The sequence below is a fragment of the Acomys minous genome (assembly GCF_964271855.1).
Source record: "Acomys minous genome assembly, chromosome: 16".
In the NCBI taxonomy this organism is placed as follows: domain Eukaryota; kingdom Metazoa; phylum Chordata; class Mammalia; order Rodentia; family Muridae; genus Acomys; species Acomys minous.
The window spans coordinates 11,951,679-11,975,430 of NC_140498.1; the positions used below are offsets into that span (position 1 = coordinate 11,951,679).

Below are 23,752 nucleotides of genomic sequence, written 5' to 3' on the forward strand. Positions count from 1 at the left end.
GGATCTGACTCCCTCACACAGACACACATGCAGTGAAAACACCAGTGTACATAATACATAAATAATTGCACAAACATTTAATACCATGCATGAGGCATAAGTAATAAACCCATCATCTGTTGTTTTTCTCAGAGGAGGAGTTAGACAACGTTTGGTGCCTTCACCCACTATCTGGAACAGCCTTTTCCTGGCTGTGAGGTGGACTCCCTTCCCACTTTTAGTTTTCAGCCTGCTCACACCACTTTTTCCATAAAACCTTGTGGTCTCATGCAATTAGGACCTAACTGCAAACAACCCTCTGAGAGGGATGACTGGCTACTCAGGTTAAGTTCCTAATGATTTTGCTCACCTTACTTTTTTGAAGGAATCTTAGCCTTTACCAGCTTCAGCTGTAATTATTTTAAGAGGCAAAGCTGGAATTACCGTTGATCTTAGAGTTTTTTTTTTTTTTTTTTAAATCCAGAACCACAGAACCATCTAGTGTGTGTTTGCAGACAGAGGCAGACAACCTGAAAAGCTAACAAGTATTTTTTTTTTCTTTTTAACCTTAAAAGATACCAAGTTGCAGGATGATATAAGTACCTGTAATGGGCTGGAGAGATGGCTCAGAGGTTAAGGGCACTGATTGCTCCTACAGAGGTCCTGAGTTCAATTCCCAGCAACCACATGGTGGCTCACAACCATCTATAATGTGATCTAATGCACTTTTATGGTGTGCAGGTGTACATGCAGGCAAAGCACTGTATACATAATAATAAATAAATCTTAAAAAAAAAAGTACCTGTAATTTAGAAGCCATTAGGACAGAAAACTATGAAAACCAGACATGTAAGGCAACTCAAATGTTGGCATCAGGTTGTTTCTTCCTTAATTTTCCCATGTCTTTATAGCTAAAAACTAGAAACACAGTGGGGCAGAAACAATGACAGACCATAGGCATAAGGCAAAGGAGCCCCCCAAAACATAAAGACCATCCTATCTCAGAGGAAGCCTGCTTGGAGAATCAGGAGAAATGGCAGGCATTAGGACCCAGTATAGCTTCTATTTCCAGTCCCCTTCAGAGCTGCACAGCTGCTGTACTGGTTCTGGACCTTCTCATAGGATGGCAGTGGATCACACATGTCACAATGGAGCATATTCCTATAGACAGAAGACAGAGCACAGGAGGAGTTCTCGCTGGACCACCGGGGGTGACTTCTCCCTTCCCTCTGTGTCTAAGCAGGACTCCCCCAGCTGCTGGCCGCTTAGCTCTTGCAGTTTCAGAAAGGCTGGCCGCTTCCCTGGGGAGCTCGGTCACTAGCTGAAGCACCAACTTCCACGCAGTGTCGCGAGTCTCTGACTTTCCGGATGGAGGTCAGCGCCCCTTCTCAGCTGTTTTCACAGGACGCCATGGTGACTTACCTCTCAGTGGCACATGGCAGCTAAGTGCTGGAGAGATGGCTCAGAGGTTAAGAGCACTGTCTGTTCTTCCAAAGATCCTGAGTTCAATTCCCAGCAACCACATGGTGGCTCACCACCATCTATAGTGCGACTGCTGGTATGCCAGCAGAGGACTGTATAAATAAAATAAATCTTAAAAAAAAAAAATCTGTGTAGGGGCTGAAGTTACCTCAAATTGAAAAGTTGACTAGGCAGAGGGGAACATCACTGTACGGATTCGCACGGCGAGGAAGTCCCTGAAAATCCTGTTCTATCACTTTTTTGTTTTTGTTTTTTTACATCCTGGTTTTGATCTTGAGCTGGCCTATGTGGAGTTACCACCACCATTATCATTACGCCGTTTCAAAGGCTTGAGTTGTTGTTCTTCATGGCCCGTTTAGGGACCTGTTTGTCAGCAATAGTGAAAGTGCGCCCCAAATGTCCCTCCAAGTTTAGAGCCAGGAACCTTGTCAGCCCTGGACACCAGGTGCAGGTCATGGGTTGTTTGGGGGCGGTTGGGTCGCATCAGAGGTGGATGCCCGAGGGTGGTGGGGCTCGCAATGTGTGGCTGGCTTTGCGGTGGTCCTTGTATGTGGTACGTAGCAGTTAGCCAAGTACGGAGCGCGCATTCCGCAGGCGCTCATCTCCCGGGTGGGGTGGAGGCAGAGGGTCGCCTAGCAGCTGGGAGGAGCGTAGCTCTTGGCTGGGGGCGGGCCACGCAGGGGGGCGTGGCATACCCGAGGTTGGGGGCGGGCTGGCACGTGTTGGGCGCGCAAGCGCCTGGTGCTACCCCTGACCTCTGCGGTGGCGGCCATGGGGCGTTCGAGTTGGCGGTTGGTGGTCGCCGCTGGCGCGGGTCTCGCGCTGGCCCTAGAGGCGTTGCCGTGGCTGGTACGTTGGCTGCTGGCCGGGCGGCGACCACGGCGCGAGGTGCTCTTCTTCCCCTCACAGGTGACCTGCACCGAGGCCCTACTGCAGGCCCCAGGCTTGCCCTCGGGGCCCTCGGGCTGCCGGTGCACCCTCCCTCACAAGGAGAGTTCGCTGAGCCGCCTGCTGCAAGCGCTGTTGGCCGCCCGTTCCAGCCTGGAGCTCTGCCTCTTCGCTTTCTCCAGCCCGCAGCTGGGGCGTGCCGTGCAGCTGCTGCACCAGCGCGGGGTGCGCGTGCGTGTCATCACCGACTGCGACTACATGGCCCTCAACGGCTCGCAGATTGGCCTGCTGCGCAAGGCAGGTAAACCGCCGCCGAAGGTGCAGCACACTAGCAGTGGGGTTGAAGACTTAGATGATGCCCAGCTGACTTTGTCCAGAGCAGGCAGGCAGGCAGGCAGGCAGGCACGGGTGAGTGGGCCAAGGAGCTAAGGTCTGTAGTTTGTAATGTTCTTTGTGCTCCCGATGAGAGTAAGGTGTATGGGAATTCCCACCTGTTTCTAGGCCTTGGCCTTGGCAAAGAGGTATGTGCAGACTCAAATTCTGTGATTGTTGCAAACTGGGATAAAGATGGCTGACAAAAAGTGAAGGCATGGACGGGCAAACAAGTCATTTTGAACCCAGCCAAACTGAGACTCTTAGCTGCTTCAGTGTCTAGGAGTGACCAGCGACGCTCTGTCATCATTGGAAAGTGGATCCAGCAGTGTGGCAAATACCTGCTTCTCAGCCATCAGCCCTGGGCCCACAGGTGTGTCTGGCCAGCCTGCAGCACTGCCTAGCCAACAGGTGTCACCTGTACCCTCCCTAGTTCCAGTGGCCCTTGTTTGCCCTTTAAGTGGTGGGCTCGGCAGGAAAGCAAACTTTGACTGTTAAGATGACTCCTCCCACTCCTCTTCCAACCCCACTACCTAGCTTGGTCATTGTGCCTACAGTGAGTGACAGGTTTCGGGAGCCCCTGGGAAATGTCCAGGCTTTGTGGTGCTCTTGAGGTGTTTTCCTTGCAGACAGCCTGTCTTCCCACTTCCCTGAGATGATGTAGCTTTTGGAAACCAGGTGTGCTTCAGGTAGCTCACAGGCACGGGCAGACCAGAAGCATTGTGTCAGTGTGATAGGTAGCTCTCTGCCCCTTACTGGCGGTCACACAGTGATCTTCAGTCAGATCGTCATTTTGGTGGGTGGACAAGTAGGTACGAGACACGCGTGACATGACTGTATTTAGATTTTGGAGTAATGAAACCTCAGATTTGGAAAGAACCAAAATGCCATCTGTCACAGATGGGACATCGCTGATGTTCTGGCCACAGCTGGCTGGGTTCCAGATTGTCCCATCAACAAATGCACCGTGTGTCAGTATTTGGTACAGCCAGGTACTTGTGAGAAAACACACAAATCAGGAAGGTCTAGAGAACTTGGCTGAGAGCACGTAGAAAGTGAGGTGGCTGGGACAGCTGCACAGAGGCATTGTGCCTGCTGGAGAGCCATCTCAGAAGAAGCAGCAAGCGTGATGAGCCTGAGCTGGGAAACAGTTGCTGAGGGCTAAGTAAAGCAAGGCGTCCTCTAGCCTAAGGTGGACTGTAGTGGGGTGGGTGCTGCCAGACCTTGCTGTGATGACAGGAGATGGGTGGAGTTGGGGCAGACGCTGGAGTGAAGGAGAGGCGGGTAGATGACTTACCTAATGCGTTAAGGGCCTGGGTTTCACCCCGGCATCCCTTACCCTCCAAGTAAGAAGCCAAAGCAAGCCAGGCGGTGGTGGCACATGCTTTTAATCCCAGCACTCGGGAGGCAGAGGCAGGCGGATTGATGTGAGTCCAGGACTGCCAAGGCTACACAGAGAAACCGTGTCTCAAAAAAAAAAAAAAAAAAAAAAGCCAAAACCAGACCTTGGGTGAGGACAGCAGGTTTGGGTGTGGCACAGTTCTCTTCCTTTCAGCTAGTGAGGCACCCTGGACGGTGTGATTCAAGTTGGCCAGCTGAAGCCACTGTGTACTTCTTTCCTGTCTAGGCTTCTGTCCTTCTGCTTATCCATTCCAGAGTGAGTGACAAGAAAGGCAAGGGTATGTTCAGGGCTCTAACTCCTTGGGGGTAGCTGTACATGGGTGGGTGAAATAAAGGCTGCCTTGGCTCCACAGGTATACAGGTACGGCATGACCAGGACCTAGGCTACATGCATCATAAGTTTGCCATCGTTGACAAGAAGGTGCTCATCACTGGCTCCCTCAATTGGACCACACAGGCCATCCAGAACAACCGTGAGAACGTTCTGATTATGGAGGACACCGAGTATGTGCGGCTGTTCCTGGAGGAGTTTGAGCGCATCTGGGAAGAATTTGACCCCACCAAGTACAGCTTTTTCCCTCAGAAGCACCGAGGGCACTGACCCTGCTTTGTCTTGCGCAGTCTTCCGGCCTGTCCTTGTGATGATGTTCCCTCTTGCTTTGCACTGGCCTTTCTTGGCTGGCAGGGGAGCAGCTGAAGTCAGGAAGGAGGTGACAATGTGGGCAGTGCCGTAGGCTGTTCTATAGCAGTAGTCGCCTAGATGGACAGGCCATCATCCTCTGTAAGTGACCTCTGGACATCAGTAGACATGTGTGATAGTCCTGACCCTCTGCCACTGGCCTTGTCCCCCTGCCATGGCCGTCACCAGTGAGCACTGCCCGTTGGCTATGGCAGCAGCAGTGTCCGGCTTCTGCTTTTAGTTTCTCACAGCCCTTGCATTTAGAGCAATGCTGTGGATGTAGCCTGACCTCACCTCTAGCACCCGTGGACTCAGTGGATTTTACTCAGGGTTTTTTGCTCAGTTTTGGATCAGGAGTTGACGACAAAGGGAGTATTACTGAGGTAAGAGGAGCTGCCCAGGCGGTGATGTCAACTCTGGCAGGTGTTCACATGCATCTGGGACACATCTCAAATTATTTAAGTTCTTTGACATGTGAATACGTCAAGTGACAGAAGAGCTACAGGTTTTGTCATTGTTCATGCTTGTGTGCACTCCTTTGAGTGCATGAAGTGTCCTGTAGCTCACGCTACCATTCAGCAGCAGATACTGCTTAATGAATGTGCTTTTTCCTTGTGTGTGTGTGGTGGGTCGGGGAGTCTCTCCACGCGGCCCTGGCTGACCTGGAACTCACTTAGTAGACCAGGCTGACCTTTAATTCACAGGTATCTTCCTGACTCGTCCTCAGGTGCTGGGATTAAAGGTGTGTGCTACCATGCTCAGCTGTTGTTACCCTTTTTAATGTTCTTTTATCTTAGTGTTAGATTAGTAACCTTGATATTGATTTTCCAGAAGATTTAACAGAAACTGTAAAATGTTGTATAAGTCCCTTCCCTTCGGGAGCCTGTGATTTTTTTTTTTTGTTCGTTTGTTTGGTGTTTGGTTTTTGAGACAGGTTTCCTCTGTTATCTTGGCTGTCCTGGCCTCACTTTGTAGACCATGCTGGCCTCGAACTCACAGAAATCCACCTGCCTCTGCCTCCCTAGTTGCTGGGATTAAAGGCGTGCAACACCATGCCCGGCCGAGCCTGTGATTTCTTAAGTGTGTGCTCTAGAAGGATTGTGTGTTTGGGAGGGGAGTGTGTGTGTGTGTCTGTGTGCACGCGCATGCGTGCACACGCGGGTAAGATCACAAAGTGTCCCTTGAGTGACAGTGCCATTGGGGACCCTGAACTTCTGGCGTATTTCAATAAATATTTTAGAATATTAACTGCTACATGTCTGCCTTAGCCTGCTGCATTCTGGGGGGAGTATATAGCTATTTAGACACCGTGGTGAAGGTGGGAGCTCTGGAACAGTAGCACTGTAAAGTATTAGCTGCCTTCTGGTTAGTGTGTTTCCAAACACCCAAGGCTCTTACCTGGCCCTATTTCCAGTTTCCAGACCTCAAAAAAAAAAAAAAAGTGTGATTCCCTTCCAGAGAAGGCTGGCACCCACATGGCAACATGTGGCTTTCCGGAGTAAAGTAAGCGTTGTCGTCTGCAGGAATGTGTGCAAACTTGTTACATCACTTCATATATTTAACTTTTTGTTGCTGGCTTTGAGATAGTCTCACTATGTAGACCAGGCTGGCCACAATTCCACGTGGCCTGAGGCTGACCTTACACTCCTGCCTTACTTTCTCAGTACTGGGGTTACACTTATGTACCACCACACCCACTTTTGAGTGCTATTGAGGTCAGGGTATCTCATGTGGGTATCTCATTTGTCTCATCCCCATTTTAAGGTGATTTCCCCTAAGGAACGATATTAAAACCTTTGTTGAAATCAACTGACCACTAATTTCGGTGGTCTGTGTCTGGGCTCTGCATTGTCTCATTGTGGTAACACCAGAAGCAGTCTAGATTAGTATATTTTGAGAACTGGCAACATGAATCCAATTTGTTTCCAACATATTCTTAGCCTCTTATATCTCCACGTGAATCTTGAATATATCAATTTCTGGAAAAAAATAAGTGTCTAGGACTTTGATAGGGATTGTGTTGAATTTACAGACTAAGTTGGGGTTACCATCCCTTTTTTTTTCCCTATTCTTTGAGCATGGATTCCACTATATCTTTAATATCTCTAAATGCTTGTAGGTTTTTGTTGTTCACTCATTTAATGGGCAGCTCAGGAGATCAATAGGTAAGAAGACATGGAAGATCTGAGGCATTGCTGCACACATTATAGAAAGCAGTTAGGTTCTTGGAATCACGAGTGAAAGGAAAACACCTTAGCAAGTGAGAGATCAGCCTGCGGGGATGCGGGCCACTCACCCAGGAAAGGGGATGAAGAGTAAACTAGAGGCTGGTTGTCTGCGTTAGCAGTGGTGCCTGGTGTGAACTGTATTTGTTTCCCCCTTTTCCATCTTTGGGTTTAATTTGCCAGTAGCGCCCAGGACTGTCCAGTACATTCACTCTATACTTGCTTGCATTTTGTCTTAATGTATTCTACAGAACTCTAGGTCCTTTTGGTGTTTTTGGTTTTATTTTTGTTTCGCTTTTTCCTGTCTTGAGAGGTTTTTGACCTTTAAATTTTGGTGTTGATGGATTTAAGTATTTCCCATCTGGTTTGATCTTCATATTTTGGCTGAAGTAGCTCATAGCAATGTTTTGCAGTTTTGAGTATGATTCATCACTCATGTTACTGTATATAGAATTGCTTAATGTGTTCTGTCTTCAGAACTACTATGTGGAAATACAACTGAGCCCTGTGCCCTAACTTGCTGAATTTTAGTAGGTGCCTACTGATGGACAAGGGAGACAAAAGGAGGGCAAGGCTGCTTGTAAAGTATGGGTAAGACTTTTATTGTAGGTATACCGGAGGAAGCAGGCCGAACATGGCCCATGAATGAGAGGAGGAGGGAAGAGCGAGAGAGGAACCCTCAACCAAGACAGGCGGGGCTGACAGGCCAGGAGACCAGGGAGCCACAATGGTTGAGCTAGGTGAGGATCAGGCGTGGGCAAGCGAAGCCTGGAGCCCAGCCCCTGGAGGGGAGGGGAGGGCAGGGGTGGGTGAGAGCAGCTGGCCAGCATCTGCTTTGAAGAGTGAAAATGCACCTCAGCCGTGTTCGCAGGGTTTTGAGGCCTAGCACTAACACTGTGCAGACCTCATTTAAAAGGAACAGGTTTATTCGTTCCCTTTCAGTCACTGTGCCTCTCTCTCTGATCCTTCGCACTGTACTGAATGGAAGTGGTAAAAGGCGTCTCCAGAGCGAGAGAGCAGCACTGGGGACATGGCAGGCTGTTGTTACTGATAAGCTGGGTGGGAAGTGATTCTTTTCTGTTCCTGGTTTTCAATTTTTTAAATTTTAGTCATGAGTGATCAGCTTGCCAACTACAACTAATTTTAAATTGCACTCACACAGCTTTCAAGACAATGTGTTAAAACTACAAAACACATCAGGCCACTTCCCCCAAGTTTTTTGTGCACATTTGTTTATAATAGTCTCTAATGCACAAAAAGCCATTGAAAAGTCCTTAAACAACTGCGATAAACATACTAAGGATATTCTTTTATTTTTTAATCTTTATTTTGTTGTTGTATAAACTAAAGTTGATTTCTATAGGGTAGAAACAATTTTTGTATTTCCAATCAGTTTCACATTTTTATTATAGAGTTTGTGATATATATATTTGTTGTTGTTTTGGTTTTTTGAGGCAGGGTTTCCCTGTGTAGCCTTGGCTGTCCTAGACTCGCTTTGTAGAACAGGCTGGCCTCAAACTCACAGCGATCTGCCTCATGCTGGGATTAAAGGCTTGCGCCACCATGCCCAGTGTGAACATGTAAAATCTCTTAATATGAAATCTAATATAAATATCCTGAAAACAAAAAATCCTGAGAAGCACTGTCAAAAAGAAAGCAACAGGTTATAAAACTTACACAAAACCCAGCTCATTCTAATCTCTAGGATGCTCGCACACTCACAATTCAGGACTTTCAGGTTCTTTCTAGTCTGCCTGGCTGAGTCAGCACCCATGTGCATTCAGAGGGCAATGCAAAAATAGTTTATTATGATACAGTTCATGTAAAATCAAGCAGTATTTACACAATAAAAATGGTTAGCTACAGCCAAGGACTCTACCTCGTCACATAAAGGAATAAATATTTCTACAAATTAACATTTCAGTTAGAGCGACCACCTGACCAGGAACTTTGTAGGAAATGCCTCACAATGAACCATAAAATCTCAAAATAAGAAGTTGGAGACACTTTATCTGCAGAAAGCCATACCCTGCGCAGACACACCGATGTCTAAGCTGGCTGTGGGAAGCTGTGCCCAAAGCCGCCTGGCTCAGTGAGGCTCCATTTTCTTTTACATTAATTTTTAGTCTGGCAACCGGACTGATTGTATCACGACAAAACCTTACTAGCAGGTGAGATGGCACAAGCCTGTGACTGCTGCCCTTCAGTGCTCTGCTCACCTACAGGCACTCCGTCCCCAGTCAAGCAGCTGAAATGGAAGGTCCCCTAGAGTTCTGATTGTCAAGGAGCTTATCATTTTACACAGCAAACCTACAGAAAGCCACGTTGGTCAGTACCACATGGTTTTGGATGTTGGCATTAAAACATTAATGCAAAGGCAAATCTTAAAATGACTTAAAATCCATTTAAAGTTAAGTTTGTGACAGAAACAAATGATAGTGAATTTACAATCTATTCCTAGCTAAAATAAAATTAGACGTGTGGTATGAGCTTTGTTGGCTAGGATTCTTACAACTGTACTTTTTCTTTTTCAAGACAGGTTTTTCTGTGTAGCCTTGGCTGTCCTGGACTTGATTTGTTCAAGGCTGGCCTTGAACTCACAGAGATCCTCTGCTTCCCTGAGTGCTGGGTTACAGGTGTACAACACTGAGTCTGGCTTCAACTGTACTTTATATACAGCAAATGCTGGCTGTGGAGTCCTGTTCCACGGTGGCAGCTGTGCTAGTTTCACCTGTGACCCATGGGAGACTGGAGAGGCTCTTTAGTTTTAACTCTACTGATGGGCTGGCTCCTTACCAGTGCCACAGAATTACAGCCAGAGCGCTTCCTGGAGTCATAGGCAGCTAGAGACTGGTGGCTGGGCTGCTCTGCATATAGTCCAGCCCCACAGCTGTGTCAGGGCTAGGCATCTGGATAGCAAACAGCCAGTTCCCCTAACAAAAACGCACCGAGAGGCCTGAAGGCAGGGTACTCAAAGTCCCTCATATTGCTGGTTTTTCTTGAGTGGCCTTATGAAAGTCTCACAGAACACTTTCAACAAGAACCAGGGCACTGATAAGGCTTGCCACGAGTGTGGTTAAGGATAGCGTCTTCATAGTCTGTTCAGTAACCAAAGTTACTAACATGGTCTTTTAGACAGGGCTTTACTGTGCAGCCCTGGCTCTTTTGAACTATGTAGACAAGGTTGGTCTTGACTTGACCTAGCCTGCCTCTGCCTCCCAAGTACTGATTAAATGTATGAGCCACCACGCCTAGCTAACACATGGTCTTCTGATGTCTGAGGGGTTTGCACTGAACCTTCAAAAGGGGCGTCTAGACAAGATGTTTTAAAACCTCACACAAATTTAGCACAAGAATCCCTGTAGCGTGTCACTTACTCTGATCTACAGGCTGAGTGCCCTGTTACAGTGTGCTGGGAGCTCCCTTGAGAAAGCGTATATGAGAAGGTGATATCGTTTTACAGCATAGCAACAGCTAACCTTCCTGCATTGCAGGCACAGGCCAGTCAGCTGGGAGATAACTACTGTCCCTCCACCAGCAGTCTGGAATTTGGGTGTTACTATGCATCTGGGTACTCCCATGGAGACCAGCGTGAGTGGGAAGGCAGCATAGGGCCTCTGGGTGCTTATCCAGCTTGTCTGTGAGAGCCAGGGCACAGTTGGAGGTCAGGAGAAGGAGCGCTTGGTGTGTAGGACAGGCCTGCAGGCATCTGCACTAACGCCCAGGTTTACACAAAAGGTACAGACTGTGGGGTACCCAGCCACTTCCCTCAGTACCTGCTTTAGGCGTGAGCAATGAGGAGTTGCTCAGTTCTTGGGTAGAGAGAAGTCAGCGCATCATCTCCCTCTGTAGGGAAGAAGTAAAAACCTGTTTTGTTTCTTAGTCAAATCCTTCAGGCTCCTTTTGGCCACTTGCCCATAAGTTCAGTGTGCTATTTGTAGTGCTGTGGTTGAACATGAGGCTTAATACATGCTAGGTGGGTGCTCTATCATTACTGGCCATATATACCCTTAGCTCATCTGTAGTTTGAGACAGTCTTGTATGGTACTAAACTGACCTAGTGCTTTGGTGTCCCAAGAACTAGGAGGACAGGCATGTGCCACTGCACCCAGTTCAGCGTTGTTCTGCTGGGTCCAGGGGAGGGTAACTCTGACTTTAGCTTTTATTTAGTGAACCCACATTCTTCTCTCTGGTGATTCCCTATCTCATGACCTGGCTCTGGACACAACCATATTGGAGAAGCTGCAGCTAATGGCCCTGTGTGGCAGATACGCTCTTTGCTCTGGTGCTAGGCACCACATGTGTAAGATGTAATTTAAGCATGTTTACACTAGTTGTCAAAGGAAGGCAGGGGTGCTCCCTGTAATGGCAGTTTGCTTGCAGATGCTGGCAGATTACAAATGTATATTTACAGGAAAAAAAATTCTGACATGTTTATTTTAGTGCTGCTCCTACCATGAAGAAGTGGGGAAAATATTCCACTGATTGTGTGTGACTGGGTTGGGAGTAGCCTGAGGCTTCTTGACCTCCCATTTTCAGGCAAGCATCCCCCTCTACTGATGCCTGGACCAACTCCACTTGCACACTTGATGCCTCTTCTCTGGAATATACCACCGTCTTCCCAGGGAATGGGATACCTCTAGGGGGTCAGGCATAAGTGAACCTGGTACAGGGACTGGGGTCAGGAACGGACAGAGGCCATGGTAGCAGCAGTTCAATGTAAACTGCTGCTGTGGGCCACCAGGTACTCAGGAAGGCCAGCTTCTTGTTTGGTTCACTTTTGCCAGAGGCCAGAAGTCACCATCAAGAAACTCAAGATGCACCTTGATCCACACGTTACTTCTCAGAGTGGCTTGGGCAGTGTGGGATGACCCAGGCACCTATCCTGTGCCAGGTCAGCATCTGGCCTAGACCAAACACCTACACATGACATTAGTCCTAGAACAGAGAGTGCTGTATCATGGCAAAAGTGGGCCTCAATTGGCAGACGAGTGCAGTGTGTCTACCCCAGCCCTTGTCTCTGACTCCCAGGTACTGTATTTAGCAAGGTCATATCTTAGGATTCTGAGGTGAAGAGCAAAAGATCAGACAGTATTTTGAACTGTAGGTTTGGAATCTTTAGCAGGCTCTTTGTAGCACCCCAGGAAGCATAGGATCACATCAGAGACAATAGTAGTCAACAGAGAACTACAGCTGCCAAAGGCTAGCCCACTCTGAGCTCAAAGTACTGTTTCAACAGATCTGACTTGCCATAATGCTAAAAACATAAAATGGTAACTGAACAGGTACCAGTGTGGAACTTAAAAACTTATGAAAAGGGGAGGCCCAGGGCTTCTTTGCTAGGCAGTAGCACACTTAAGTATGTCATAAAGCAGTATCTTGTGGTTTTGCCCTGCCTGTGCACTAGGCCTGCCAGACACTGTGGATGACCTTGAATTGTAGCTCACTCAGAGACCATCTGAGCCACTCCACACAAAGTGGAAGCTGTTACCGTGGAGCCAGGATGGGGGAGTCTAGCTGCGAAGCCACTGACTCTCCCACCCGATGTGGCAGCTCGTGTCCACTGCATCTTATGAGATGAATGTTTTTTATGCGAATAGAAACAGCTCTAAGATTTCATTTTTAAAGGAAATGCTGTAAAATGCTTTGAGAAGTGAGGTCCTGTTCAGCTAGCTAGAAAGCAAAATCAGCACAGGCTCCCTGTTAATGGCTCCATGAGAAGCAGACATTTCCAGAGTGCAGAGAAGTCAGAGGCCTGAGCACATGCTGCTGCTCTCACCAGCCCTGAGCCTGTCTTCACACACAGGTCTCCCCGCCCTTCCTCAAGCAACGTGGCAGCTTCTTTTCAGACAATTAAAACCCAGGACTATGTTCCCTCTAGGTGACCCGGAGGAGGATCCATCACACTTGAGAAGTCTGAAGCTTCAGGCTGCCAAGTCACTGTTCATAGCCACCAGAAGACCAGAATTAGCAGAGCAAGGGAGGCACGAACCGAGGAAGGAACGAGAGGGACCGGGGCTTTTGTGCAAGATTTAATAAAAAACCAAAATAGGAATGGTTGCTTTCAACATTTTCCAGGTTGTGAAAGATTTGCCAGGATTATCTGGGTATGGTTCTAAGCTGCATCAGTGGGCCAAATACAAAATGCTGTCCCTCCTCCCAGGTCAAAAGGAAGTGGAGCAGGCTGGATACTATTCCTAGGCCCTTCAGAAAGCAGGCCAGACTAGAACATTTGGTGGCTCGGCTCTGAGCTGTGTGCAGCAGAGCAGAGCCACCGGCAGGTCCCCACGTGTGCACTCGGAGGCAGGGCTAGCTTATTAACAGGCTGCTGTGCCTTAATACTGACAGTGAGTGTGATGGGAGGACAAGGGTCCTGCCAGGGGTCAGTGGGGAAGCCCTCCCCACTCTACTGCTTGAGCTTGACTAATCTGAGAATACCACGGGGAAAAAGCTGTGATACAGACAACGGGAAGTTGGAATCAACAGGGCGGGGGATGGAGTAAACACCCCACACAGCAGTCTCTCATGCATCCATACCCACAGTTAATGATGGCAACAGTGAAAGCACAGATGCAGATGAAAGCCACACTTGGCTTGTGCTGCCACCAGCAGGGATGTGTCAGGTGGAATGGATGCAGCTAGTCTTTCTTCAAGTCCCTGGATTCAAAGAGCTTCAAGCGCTCCTGCACCGTCAGGCCTTCCTTCAGACTCTGGTGGAGACAGAGCAGGGAGAAGCAATTAGGACTTGATGCAGCCGTGGCAGTTTGATTTCAGGTGCAGGTGCAGGTGCAGGCTGAAGGATCCTGAGATTAGTGGGCATGCGAGGGCAGAAGGCCCTGAGAAGATCCCTTGAAAAGTAGTGTTACTGGAGTTTGCGTTCTCCTGTAGAAACTTACTTGGGTGAGAAAGGGGACAAATAATAAGAGAGAAACAAGATCATGTGTCATAACTGAACTCTAGCTTTAGGACTGGTTGGTTCTTCAGACAAAAACACGGAGAACTGGAAACCTGGCCACCAATCTTTCTTCCTGTTATATGGAGTATGCATGTCTCATTCCTTTGTCTTCAGGAACTTATGGCCTTAATGACAAGTGGTGTGTGTGTTTGTGTGTGTGTGTGTGTGTGTGTGTGTGTGTGTGAAAACTGGGACTTTCTCCTGTGATCTTGGTATTTAAGGTAAAAGACATTTTACTAACTGGGGAACTGAATATTTATAGCAACTCTGCCTTAAATATCTTCCCCTTCCCCAAAGCTTTCATTTCTGGAACAAAAAAGAAACCGCAGTTCCTAGAGAACTGGCAATAAACATATTTCAGCGTGCCCGGGGCTGGGTCTGGCTCCTCAGTAGTGATTCTTGTTGGCAACCAACCTTTGTGCCAGGCGTAGCCTAGCCACGAATGGAGGTTATATTAGGAACTGGTTGGCAGGCTGCTTCTGGAGGTTGAGGCCTGGTTTCCTGCAGGGTATGAGTAAGGATCTGGGCTGTGCTTGGTGTCTCTTGCTACCAGCTTCCCTGTAATAACTGAGTTGTTTTTTTTTTGGGGGGGGGGGGGTCCGTTTGTTTTGAGTTGGATTCTCATATAGCTGAGGCTGTCCTTGAATGAGTTTTTTTTTTTTTTAATACTAATGTGTGAATAGTGATACCCACACCTGCTTCAAAGTATTTTTGAAGTCTCATCTCCCTTGAGTTCAGGTAGTTCCACAGCAGCCAGACTCCCAAGAGATGTTATATAGGCCTTTTGGCTCATCACCCAGCAACCTGCCAAACCAAAGGATCCCCAAGGGAGTAGGGGTACTGGTACTGCCATAAATGTTCTATTCTAGCTGAAGACTTGCTGTCAGGCTGTCCTGAGACTCTTGTGGACAGAACGTTCTAGGATTGGGTTCCATGTGCCCAACAAGGAAAATCCTTAGGTGATAGGAGCAGGCCCAAGATAGCCACAGTGGCCCTAATGCACCCCGAGGGGAGGTGTGAACCCAGTTACTGCACCTGCCCACTCTCAGGACAGAGTGGAGAAGACCCACTGTCCCTTCCATCCTGAGATATGCCGTCTCTTTGAGTCCTCTGGCCTCAGGTAATAGCTAGTTACTTCAGGGCTTAGCATCCCGCACCCACACCATTACAACACTGGAGAAGATCCTTTCTGCTCTGGATCTCAGAAGAGGCCATCATGCTGCTATGAATGCTGACTGAGGGGGGAGATGAAACAGCATCCAAGGGAGGTCCCAATCATGACAGCATAGTTTTCAGTCTTTTTTTTTTTTTTTGGTTTTTCGAGACACGGCTTCTCTGTGTAGCCCTGGTAGACCAGGCTGGCCTTGAAGTCAAAGTGATCTGCCTGCCTCTGCCTCCCAAGTGCTGGGATTAAAGGCATGTGCCATCACACCCAGCTAGTTTTCAGTATCTTTACAGAGCTGGTGGGAAGCTCCAAGTGAATGAAGGCAGCACAGGCATGATGCCATCTTGGGCCCCACCTTTCCTGGGGGTGTGTGTGGTATGTGTATGATGCTGAGGTCAGATACAAAGCACACAATGGAACTGGGCAAGTCATGTGAGCATCAGCTCTCTGTTCTGCTTTCTCTTACAGTCAGGTGCCATCTGGAAACCCAATGGCCTTTCCATGGCTCTAGTGACTCCATCAGCAGAGAGACCCTAGCACTGTACACTCTAGTGATCCTGCCTAGCACAGAAGCCTCTATGTCTTTGCCATAGAGATCTAGCTAGAACAGAGGCTCCTTGTTCCTAGTGTTACCACCCTGCAGTCCCTTGCTACTGAGCTGTGTCTGTCCCAAGTTGACATGGAGGTGGCACACCTCACTGCTTATCTTCCTCACGATGCCCATTCCTGGATGTCCTTTCCTATATGACTTTGAGACAGGCTTTCTCTGTGCAGCCCTGGCTGATTCACTTTGTAGACCAGACTGGTCTCCAACTGACAGTGATCCTCCAGCCTCTGCCTCCCAGAGTGCTGGGATTAAAGGCGTGTGCTACCATGCCTGGCTCTCTCTTGGGTTTTCATTTTTTAATAATTTTATTTATGTATGTGTGAGGGTGTCAGATTCTCTAAAGTTACAGACATTTGTGAGCAGCCACATGGGTGCTGGGAACTGAACCCAGGTCCTCTGGAAGAGCAGTCAGTGCTCTTAACCACTGAGCCATTTCTCCAGCCTTCTCTTGGGCTTTCTTAAGGGCAAAACTGTTCCTCTGAACCTCAAGCTAATGGCCCTTGCTGGCTTGCACCTTACTGGAAGGTAGAAGTTTCATGTACAACAGGAACAGGCACACCTGGGTACTTACTGCCACTGGGAACAACCAGGCCAGAGTCCTTGAGTTGTTAACACTGCATAAAGAAGGTCAACACACATACTTGGGGCACAGCATCCCTGGCACTGACCTCAGTATGGCCAACCCTGCCACCTTTTATGGGAGCGATAGGCTTTTGTATTGCATAAAAACAAACAACCCAGGTCATGTTCAGTTCTATGTGTATGGCTGCTAGGCCCCTAGGAACAAAATAATTTCTCAGACTCTAACCATGCAGTATTGATTAGTTCCACGCAAAAAAGCACAATGTGTAGGCGTCTCCCCCAAGCAGCCTTGCTGCTAACTAGATGGGTGAGGTCCTCCAGGCTCAGTGGGTATCTGCCATCTCCCTGCAACTTGTTTCCAAGAGAGGAGACATGAGCTCGGTGCCGTGCAAGTCACCCAGTATGCATGCTGGCTTGTGCCCACCCGTCAAGCTGGGGAGGCCCTGGGCAGGCTCAGCTCTGTGAAGAGGTTAGAATTCCAGGACAGTTCTTGAGATCTCATGTGGAGGGTGTGTGTGTGCTGGAGAAGGATGAATGAAGGTAATTACAGAGGTGTGCTATGGAGGTGTGCGCAGTGCATGCAGAGCCGCATGTGCAGGTAGTGGGCAGAGTGAGAAGTGCTTTACCTACACGACAGGGGACTTGGAAGCGGGCGCGACTCAGTTATCCCATGAGACCTGCTCAATTACGGACTGTCAGAGGAAAGAGCAAAAAATAAGACACACACACAATCAGTTCTAAATGCAGCATGCTGGCCAGGCCCCCTCCACCCATCCCCCCAGAGACAAGCCCATCTGAGAGCACACTGGGGATCATTGACTTCATCTCTTCAAGGTTGGCAGTTCAGTGTGATGCAGGGATGTGCAGAAAACAGACAAACAGTGGAGCTGGATGAGAGGTCAGATTTACCCCACCTTCTGTGAGGCTCAAGTCTGAATCTCTTCATGTCTTGCTTCTTGAAGCCCTGGCCCCTATGTAGTTCTGATGACATGGAACATGGACATGGACCTTAAAGCCACTAGAAATTGTCCCCAGTGTGGCTACGTGAGTGGGCTAGGGCTTGACTCTGCAGCACACGCTAGCCCCACTTCATCTATAAGCTGGACCTCACTCACCTTGGACCTGATGTTTCTGAGTTGCCGGGTAACACAGGATCTGTCTTTCTTCAGGAAGTCAGGATTGCTTTTAGATTTCATTATGTCTGAAGGAACAAAAGACTGATGAGATGTGTGGGAGGTTCTGAGTCCACTACTACAGTGTACTAAGACATCTTCAAACTCCAGTACCAATCCACAGTGTGCTCTTCTTGGATCCCACCAGGGCTTATGGTGCAACTCCTGAGTCATACAGTGCTGTCTGCAAAGGATAGGATCTCTTCCTCCTGAGTTGGACCTCGACTGCTGGGTCGACTAATTAATTGGTCTCGTTATTTCTAGCTTGCTCCTGGCATAGGACTGGTATCAAACAGAATCAGATCAAATTTTTTTCATGATCTACCCCATCAAGAAAACAGTCCTTATAATGTTTTAAATACAGATGACAAAGATATACACTAGGTCACACCATAGTATTTCATGGGTACAGGTTTTTTGTTTTGGTTTTTTGAGACAGGGTTTCTCTGTGTAGCCTTGGCTATCCTAGAATTGCTTTGTAGACCAGGCTGGCCTCGAACTCACAGTAATCCGCCTGCCTCTGCCTCCCAAGTGCTGGGATTAAAGGTGTGTGCCACCATGCCTTTTTTATTTTTTTTAATTTTTTAAAAAAGATATACACAGTGTTCTGCCTGTATGTATGCCTGCACTCCAGAAGAGGGCACCAGATCTCAATTTAGATGGTTATGAGCCACCATGTGGTCAAAGGGAATGGAACTGGAAGAGTAACCAGCACTCAACCTCTAAGCTATTATCTCTCCAGCCCAGGGTTTTCATTCTTATTCACTAAAATCTCACAAATTTCTCTTTGTATCAACACAAAAGTATCTTCCTGTCTTCTAAGAGCTGCACACCTTGCCACTGTGCAGCTTCCAATAACGCGTTTGCACTGTGCAGTGGCCTACCGGCCACGGACGGTGCTCAGCCCTCTGCAGTGCGGTGGGATGCTGCCCGTGGTGCTTGTCTACGCTCTTCAGACAAGTCAGGGGCAATAGACAGACAGTTCCCAGTTGTAGTAGTTTGTCCTTCCAATGCCCTGGCTTCTTGGGTTTCCTACCCAAGGCGACTATGGTACTCACTTTTAGATTGTGCGGTGGTCAGCTGCATTCCAGAAAAGTAGATGTTTGTACCCCATAAACAATGCAGAGGACTTTTCCATCAGGCATGTGTGAGTACTGTCATGGTTACTGTTCTTAAACTTGCTGGTGAAGTAAAGTTGAGCTACGGGGATATTAGGGGACTTGGGCAGATTTTTCTGTTTGTGGGACTTTTTATAAAGAAAAGGTCACCTAAGTTGATAGAGATGAGATATGATAGATACTGAGTTACATTCAGAATTTTAGACTCACCAAGATAGGAAAATGTTTTCTTTAAGATTGTCAAATACAAAAAAAAAAAAAAAGATTGTCAAATACAAACAGCCAAAACACTAAGATGTAACATTAATATAATAACTGAATGTATTGTGGTTCCTCTTGCTCTATGTAGTTTATTTTATATATGCATAATAATATAAATGCATATGTAAAAAAATAATAAAAAAGAAAGGGTCACCATGAAGGTAAGATGAAATCATAAATTTTCATCAAGTGTCCAATAGTAAGTATGTGGCTCTGCAGCCTCTTGTCCATCTGCTCTGCACAGTGCCTGGATGTTCTTAGCCGGCACAGAAAGAGGTCAGTTTCATTGTTCTCGAGAAGGTAGGTTCCTCCTGTTCTGCTTGCTTATGGCCCTCAAAGATTTTATGGCAAAACATTTAGATCAAGGAATTAGCAAGTTCTTGCTGACATTCTTCAGAAAACAGACTACACATAAGACCCTTGTTTCTATGAAAGCAGCTCTGTGTGAAGCAGCTAAGGGAGGAGCAGGTCCCCTGGGGCCTGTGCGTGTGCCCCCACTCCACCCCCAAGGAGATCTGGGATGGCAGAGGACAACAGAATTTTTTGGGTTTAATTCAAGTGCCAAAACATCTTCACGAGTAGCGCTTAGACTGCTCACCGTATCCTGACACAGTAGTGCCCTCAGGAGATTTCTCGCCCAGTGCCTCTGTGGCTGCTTTCAGCTGCTCCTTTAATCTGCTGATATCACAGTCAGCCTTGGCCTTCGCAATGCTGAGTTCTGTATAGATGTCTTTGTATTTGTCACTAGCATACTTCTTATCCTAAAGAACAAAGGGACGGACATGAATGGCAGCTGTAGACAGGGAAGCAGACTTGCACTGAGCTCTGGCCTCGGGGCTAATGTACTGGGAGAATTAACTGTGGCTTGGAAATTGCCAAAGAAAATGTGGTGAGTAGCTGAGACAGCGACTACAGGGGAAGCTCAGAGAGCCTACTGTGGTCCTAACTGCCGAGCCACTTACTTGTGGGCATCAGCCAGGAAAAGCCTCTAGGTTTTGGATTTGCTATGTGACCCTATCACACCAAGGAGCCCATCACTTCTTTGACTCCAGAAATCCCTTTGAGATGAGTCCAACTAGACCCACCTGATCGGCAGACCAAGTGTCATTTCACCCACATGGTGTTCTTGTGTGTATCACTGTCCCTATCCAAATGCATTGGAAACACAGGAGCCATCACCACCCGACCGGCCGGCCAGGAGGGCTTCCTTGTTCACTTCTGAGGCATATGCACAGGGGATGTTTTAGGGAATCTGACTTCGGGACCATGATCATGTAGAGTGGCCTGCCATGCTAAGATGAGCCCAGCAGGACCTGGCCAGGCCTCCCAGCATTCACCCCTCTCTGCCCTGCTTCCAAACACATGGCCCTTACTCGTAGGGCAGTCTGGAGTTCATCCTTGAGGGAGCTGATCTCTTGCTTCAGGTACTGTATTTCTGATTCTTTGACTCGCAACAAGACCTATGAGGATAGAGAAAATAAGGACTGATTCTCATAAACCATGGATCCGTCGTCTGCATACAGAGAGGTTGGCTGGCAGACAGTTGCTTCACACACGCTGGAAGAGAGCCCGCCCTTGCTGCCACCCAACAGAATACATGATTTAAATACTGCTCAATATTTTTGCAGAATTGGAAAGGGGAAAATAATCTGTTAGCTTTGAGAACCTAGGGCCGCAGTCACAGGAACTACCTTGAGTTCCCACTACTGACTTGCTTGCTCCCCGAGATGGAGCTGTCAAGGCCTAGGCACACTGGTCTCATAGGAACATCTGCAGACACTACCCAGCTCCTCCTGTTCACTTGTCAATATGGTAAAATCTTACCCTAACTGGGGCCTTCTTGAGGATGCCCTGCACTAGTGGTTCTCAGCCTTCCTAGTGCTGCGACCCTTTAATACAGATCTTCATGTTGTGCTGACCCCCAACCGTATTACTATTTTGTTGCTACTTCAGTTATGAACTTATAATGTAAATAGCAAATATGCAGGGTATTTGAAATGTGCCCCTAAAAGGATTTCAACCTACAGGTTGAGAACCACAGCCTTCACACACTAGAGCTTTTCCTCCCTCCCTCCCTCCTTCCCTCTTTCAACAGTGTTTTTTGTTTTTTCTTTCCTTTCCAGACTTCTCTGTAGCCCTCTTGCTGCCGCTCCCCAAGTAGTTGGGATTACACGTCTATGGCACTGCAGAATGGGCCTTTCTGATTAAGAATGAGCATCCTGGGCTTTGAGGAGTCAATCTGAGAGCAGCAGCATTCCCGGAGCCCTGGAGTAGGGCACTTTACGACGCTAGTCTTCTGGGCAGTCAAAGGGAAGCTATCCTGATGGCTGGACTTTATTACAGCTTTCATACATGGTAGTTTCAAGCTTTCTTTTTTGTGGTTGTTGCAGAGCTAGAGATGAACCCAGTGTTTTGAACAATCTAAGCAAGAGCTCTACTACTGAACTACATCCCCTTCTGGCCCTGCCTTAACACCTGGCCCCTCAGTGACTCTAAGCTAACGAGCTCTTGTGTGACTCAGGCACTCCTGAATAAGGCAGTGCTTAGCTTCTCACAGTACCTCTAACTCGTAGGCATCCTTGCCCAGTGTGAGAGGCAACCCAGTGGACTCCCCGCCACCATCGCCAGTCAGTAGTGTCCGCAACCGTGTGATCTCTGCAGCCAGGCGGTTATTCAACTCCTGGGGATAACAGCACAATACAACAGTGACCACCCCCACCACCACAGTTGCCTAGATACCAGAGGAGGTCATTCCTCACAGTAGTGTGTAGATGCCTGAATGAAGCCCATAAGCCTTGTGCATGCTCAGTGCTATGTTTAAAGTAGACATTTGAAGTGGCTACTACCTAAAAGCTGTTCATGTGGGCTGTGTGAGGCTTTAGGACCTGTGAGAAATTGGTTCCAGGACCCCTATTAGGCACCAAACTCTATGGATGCCCGAGTCCCATTACAAAATGGCATACAATATCTACATGCATCCTCCCATACACACTAGATTGTCTGTAGATTACATCTACTACCCAAAACCATGTAATTCCTAAGTACTTAGTTGAACTGTATTATTTAGAGAGCAGTGATAAGAAAATAGTATATAACCAGTGCAAATGTGTTTGTTTTCTCTCCTGAACATTATCTATCAGTGGTCAGTTTACTGACTCAGAACTCACAGAAGCAAAGGGCCAACTGTGTCTCTAGAGCTAAGATTCCATGGATCTTAAAATTAAGATCATTTGAGCCAGTCAATGGCGGGCACCTTTAATCCCAGCACTCAGGAGGTGGATCTCTGAGTTTTGGACAGCCAGGGCTACACAGAGAAATCCTGTCTTGGGAAAACTAAAAGTAAGTTAAATAAGTAAATTGTTCTGCTGTGGGCAGTGTTGCCTTGTCCACTTGAGCTCCTGGAGACCGTTCTCCTCCTGCCCCTCCACACTGCTCAGGCCTCCTTTCTGCCTGTAAGTGCTCTTCTTCAAGCCACTGTTGTGGGTCAGTGATCACCCAGTGCAGTGTGGTTTGAGCAGCCAGAGAGGGCAAGCATGGGAGAAGAGTTTATACTGAACTCTATCACAACCCACTCATTTGGGCCTGCTGGGATTCTTATGAACCCCTATTTCCTGAGAAGCACTGAATTCTATGAACATGTCTTATAGAAACAACTGTGAGAGGGTAAGCCCAGGCACTGGAGGACAGGAGACCCTAACTCTGAGGTAGACCTGAACTACTCCAATTACAGAACCAGAGATTTAGAGAAGTCACCAGATTCTTAAGTTTCAGGAAGGGCACACGTGGTGGTACCATGGCTAGGTTAGCCTTTATGAAGGTGAGGCTTAGCCTTTCCTGGCCTTACCTGGTTGTGGGCATTGAGCTCCTGGTTCTCCCGCTGGCACTGCCGCAGGGCCTGCCGCTCAGCCTCCAGCGCCTGGGCCAGGTGTGCATTCTCCAGGCACTTCTGGGAGTACTGCTCTGAAAGGACCTCCAGCTCCCGTTGCACTGACTGCAGCTCCTCCCTGCAGAGAGGGAACGTTTAGCCCTGTCCCAACTACAGGACTGGGGCAGCTGGACATTGACCGTACAGTGTCTGCCCACAGGATGTCAAGGACACTTTGCAGAAATGACTCTGTCTTTGCTGTGCTATCCACAGCTGGCACACACTGATGATGCAGCTGGGAGGCAGATCCAGTGTGACAACAGAGCGATGTCAGAGGTGGAAAGTACCCTCTTGGCAACATTTCAAAGTACAGACACTGAGCACAACAGGGAACCAGCCCTATATCAGAAGGGCCAAATCCCCAAAGCAGAGCCAAGAAGGAGCTTCCAGTCCAGCAAGCGTGACCACTGGAATTCCTGAATTGTTGCTTTAGACCCTGGCACATCCCAGAGACCCCAGCACTAATTCAGGGGTCCCTAGCAGTATGACTCCTACCAAGGGAAAATTCACAAGGTATTTCAATGCTGCACTTGGTGCTACCAGTGTAGTCAGTTCATGTGAGATTTCCAGAACACTAACTGTAGCCACTTGTGCCACAAACAGCTGTTGTATACCAGATATAAACACCAGCCAGACCCTGGCTCCTTATAAGGTTCTGATACAGTAGCAGTCTGCAGTCAGCCCTAATTAAGTGGAAGGCACTTTGTTTTGTTTTGGAACAAGAGTCTACATATATAGCTCAGGCTGGCTTTGGATTTGTGGCAATCTTCCAGCCCCAGTCTCCTAAATGCTGGGATTACAAATGTATGGCATCAGGCCTATCTTAAGCTATGATTTTTTACATGCCATTTGTTACATTTGTTTCCAGGCATCTTAGGGATCAGTCTTAATTTAAGTCGAGGGAGAACAAAGTAGTATGGCTGTCCTTAGAACCACAGTCT

The 23,752-nt window shown here is 47.9% G+C and overlaps 3 protein-coding genes across 18 annotated transcripts in view; 2 read left to right on the top strand and 1 right to left on the bottom strand.

Moving 5' to 3' along the window:
* The window catches only part of FLCN (folliculin), a 43,607-nt gene extending 39,114 nt beyond the window's left edge, over positions 1-4,493 (top strand). The window contains exon 15 of one of the 2 annotated variants that reach the window (XR_014775797.1): positions 1,223-1,587. The gene's annotated coding sequence lies outside the window, so the exon portion shown is untranslated. Of the gene's footprint in view, positions 1-1,222; positions 1,588-4,475 lie in introns of those variants that run through there. The other variant, XM_084763772.1, reaches the window with a different exon arrangement.
* PLD6 (phospholipase D family member 6) overlaps positions 2,231-23,752 on the top strand; it is a 34,294-nt gene continuing 12,772 nt past the window's right edge. Inside the window, exons 1-3 of one of the 9 annotated variants that reach the window (XR_014775799.1) lie at positions 2,231-2,650; positions 4,476-5,184; positions 21,010-21,440. Coding sequence is in view for 6 of the 9 variants with exons in the window: in XM_084763784.1 (XP_084619910.1) it covers positions 2,233-2,650; positions 4,476-4,723 (666 nt within the window). In the remaining 3 variants the exon portion in view is untranslated. Of the gene's footprint in view, positions 2,651-4,475; positions 13,082-21,009; positions 21,441-23,752 lie in introns of those variants that run through there. The other 8 variants (XR_014775800.1, XR_014775798.1, XM_084763786.1 and 5 more) reach the window with 8 other exon arrangements.
* MPRIP (myosin phosphatase Rho interacting protein) overlaps positions 13,046-23,752 on the bottom strand; it is a 116,212-nt gene continuing 105,505 nt past the window's right edge. For 4 of the 7 annotated variants that reach the window (XM_084763768.1, XM_084763767.1, XM_084763766.1 and 1 more), the window contains 6 exons: positions 22,731-22,890; positions 21,447-21,566; positions 20,260-20,346; positions 19,485-19,647; positions 17,451-17,536; positions 13,046-13,736 (listed from right to left, as the gene is read on the bottom strand). In XM_084763768.1, the coding sequence (XP_084619894.1) occupies positions 13,665-13,736; positions 17,451-17,536; positions 19,485-19,647; positions 20,260-20,346; positions 21,447-21,566; positions 22,731-22,890 (688 nt within the window). In that variant the 3' untranslated portion in view covers positions 13,046-13,664. Of the gene's footprint in view, positions 13,737-16,961; positions 17,028-17,450; positions 17,537-19,484; positions 19,648-20,259; positions 20,347-21,446; positions 21,567-22,730; positions 22,891-23,752 lie in introns of all 7 variants that reach the window. The other 3 variants (XM_084763769.1, XM_084763764.1, XM_084763765.1) reach the window with 2 other exon arrangements.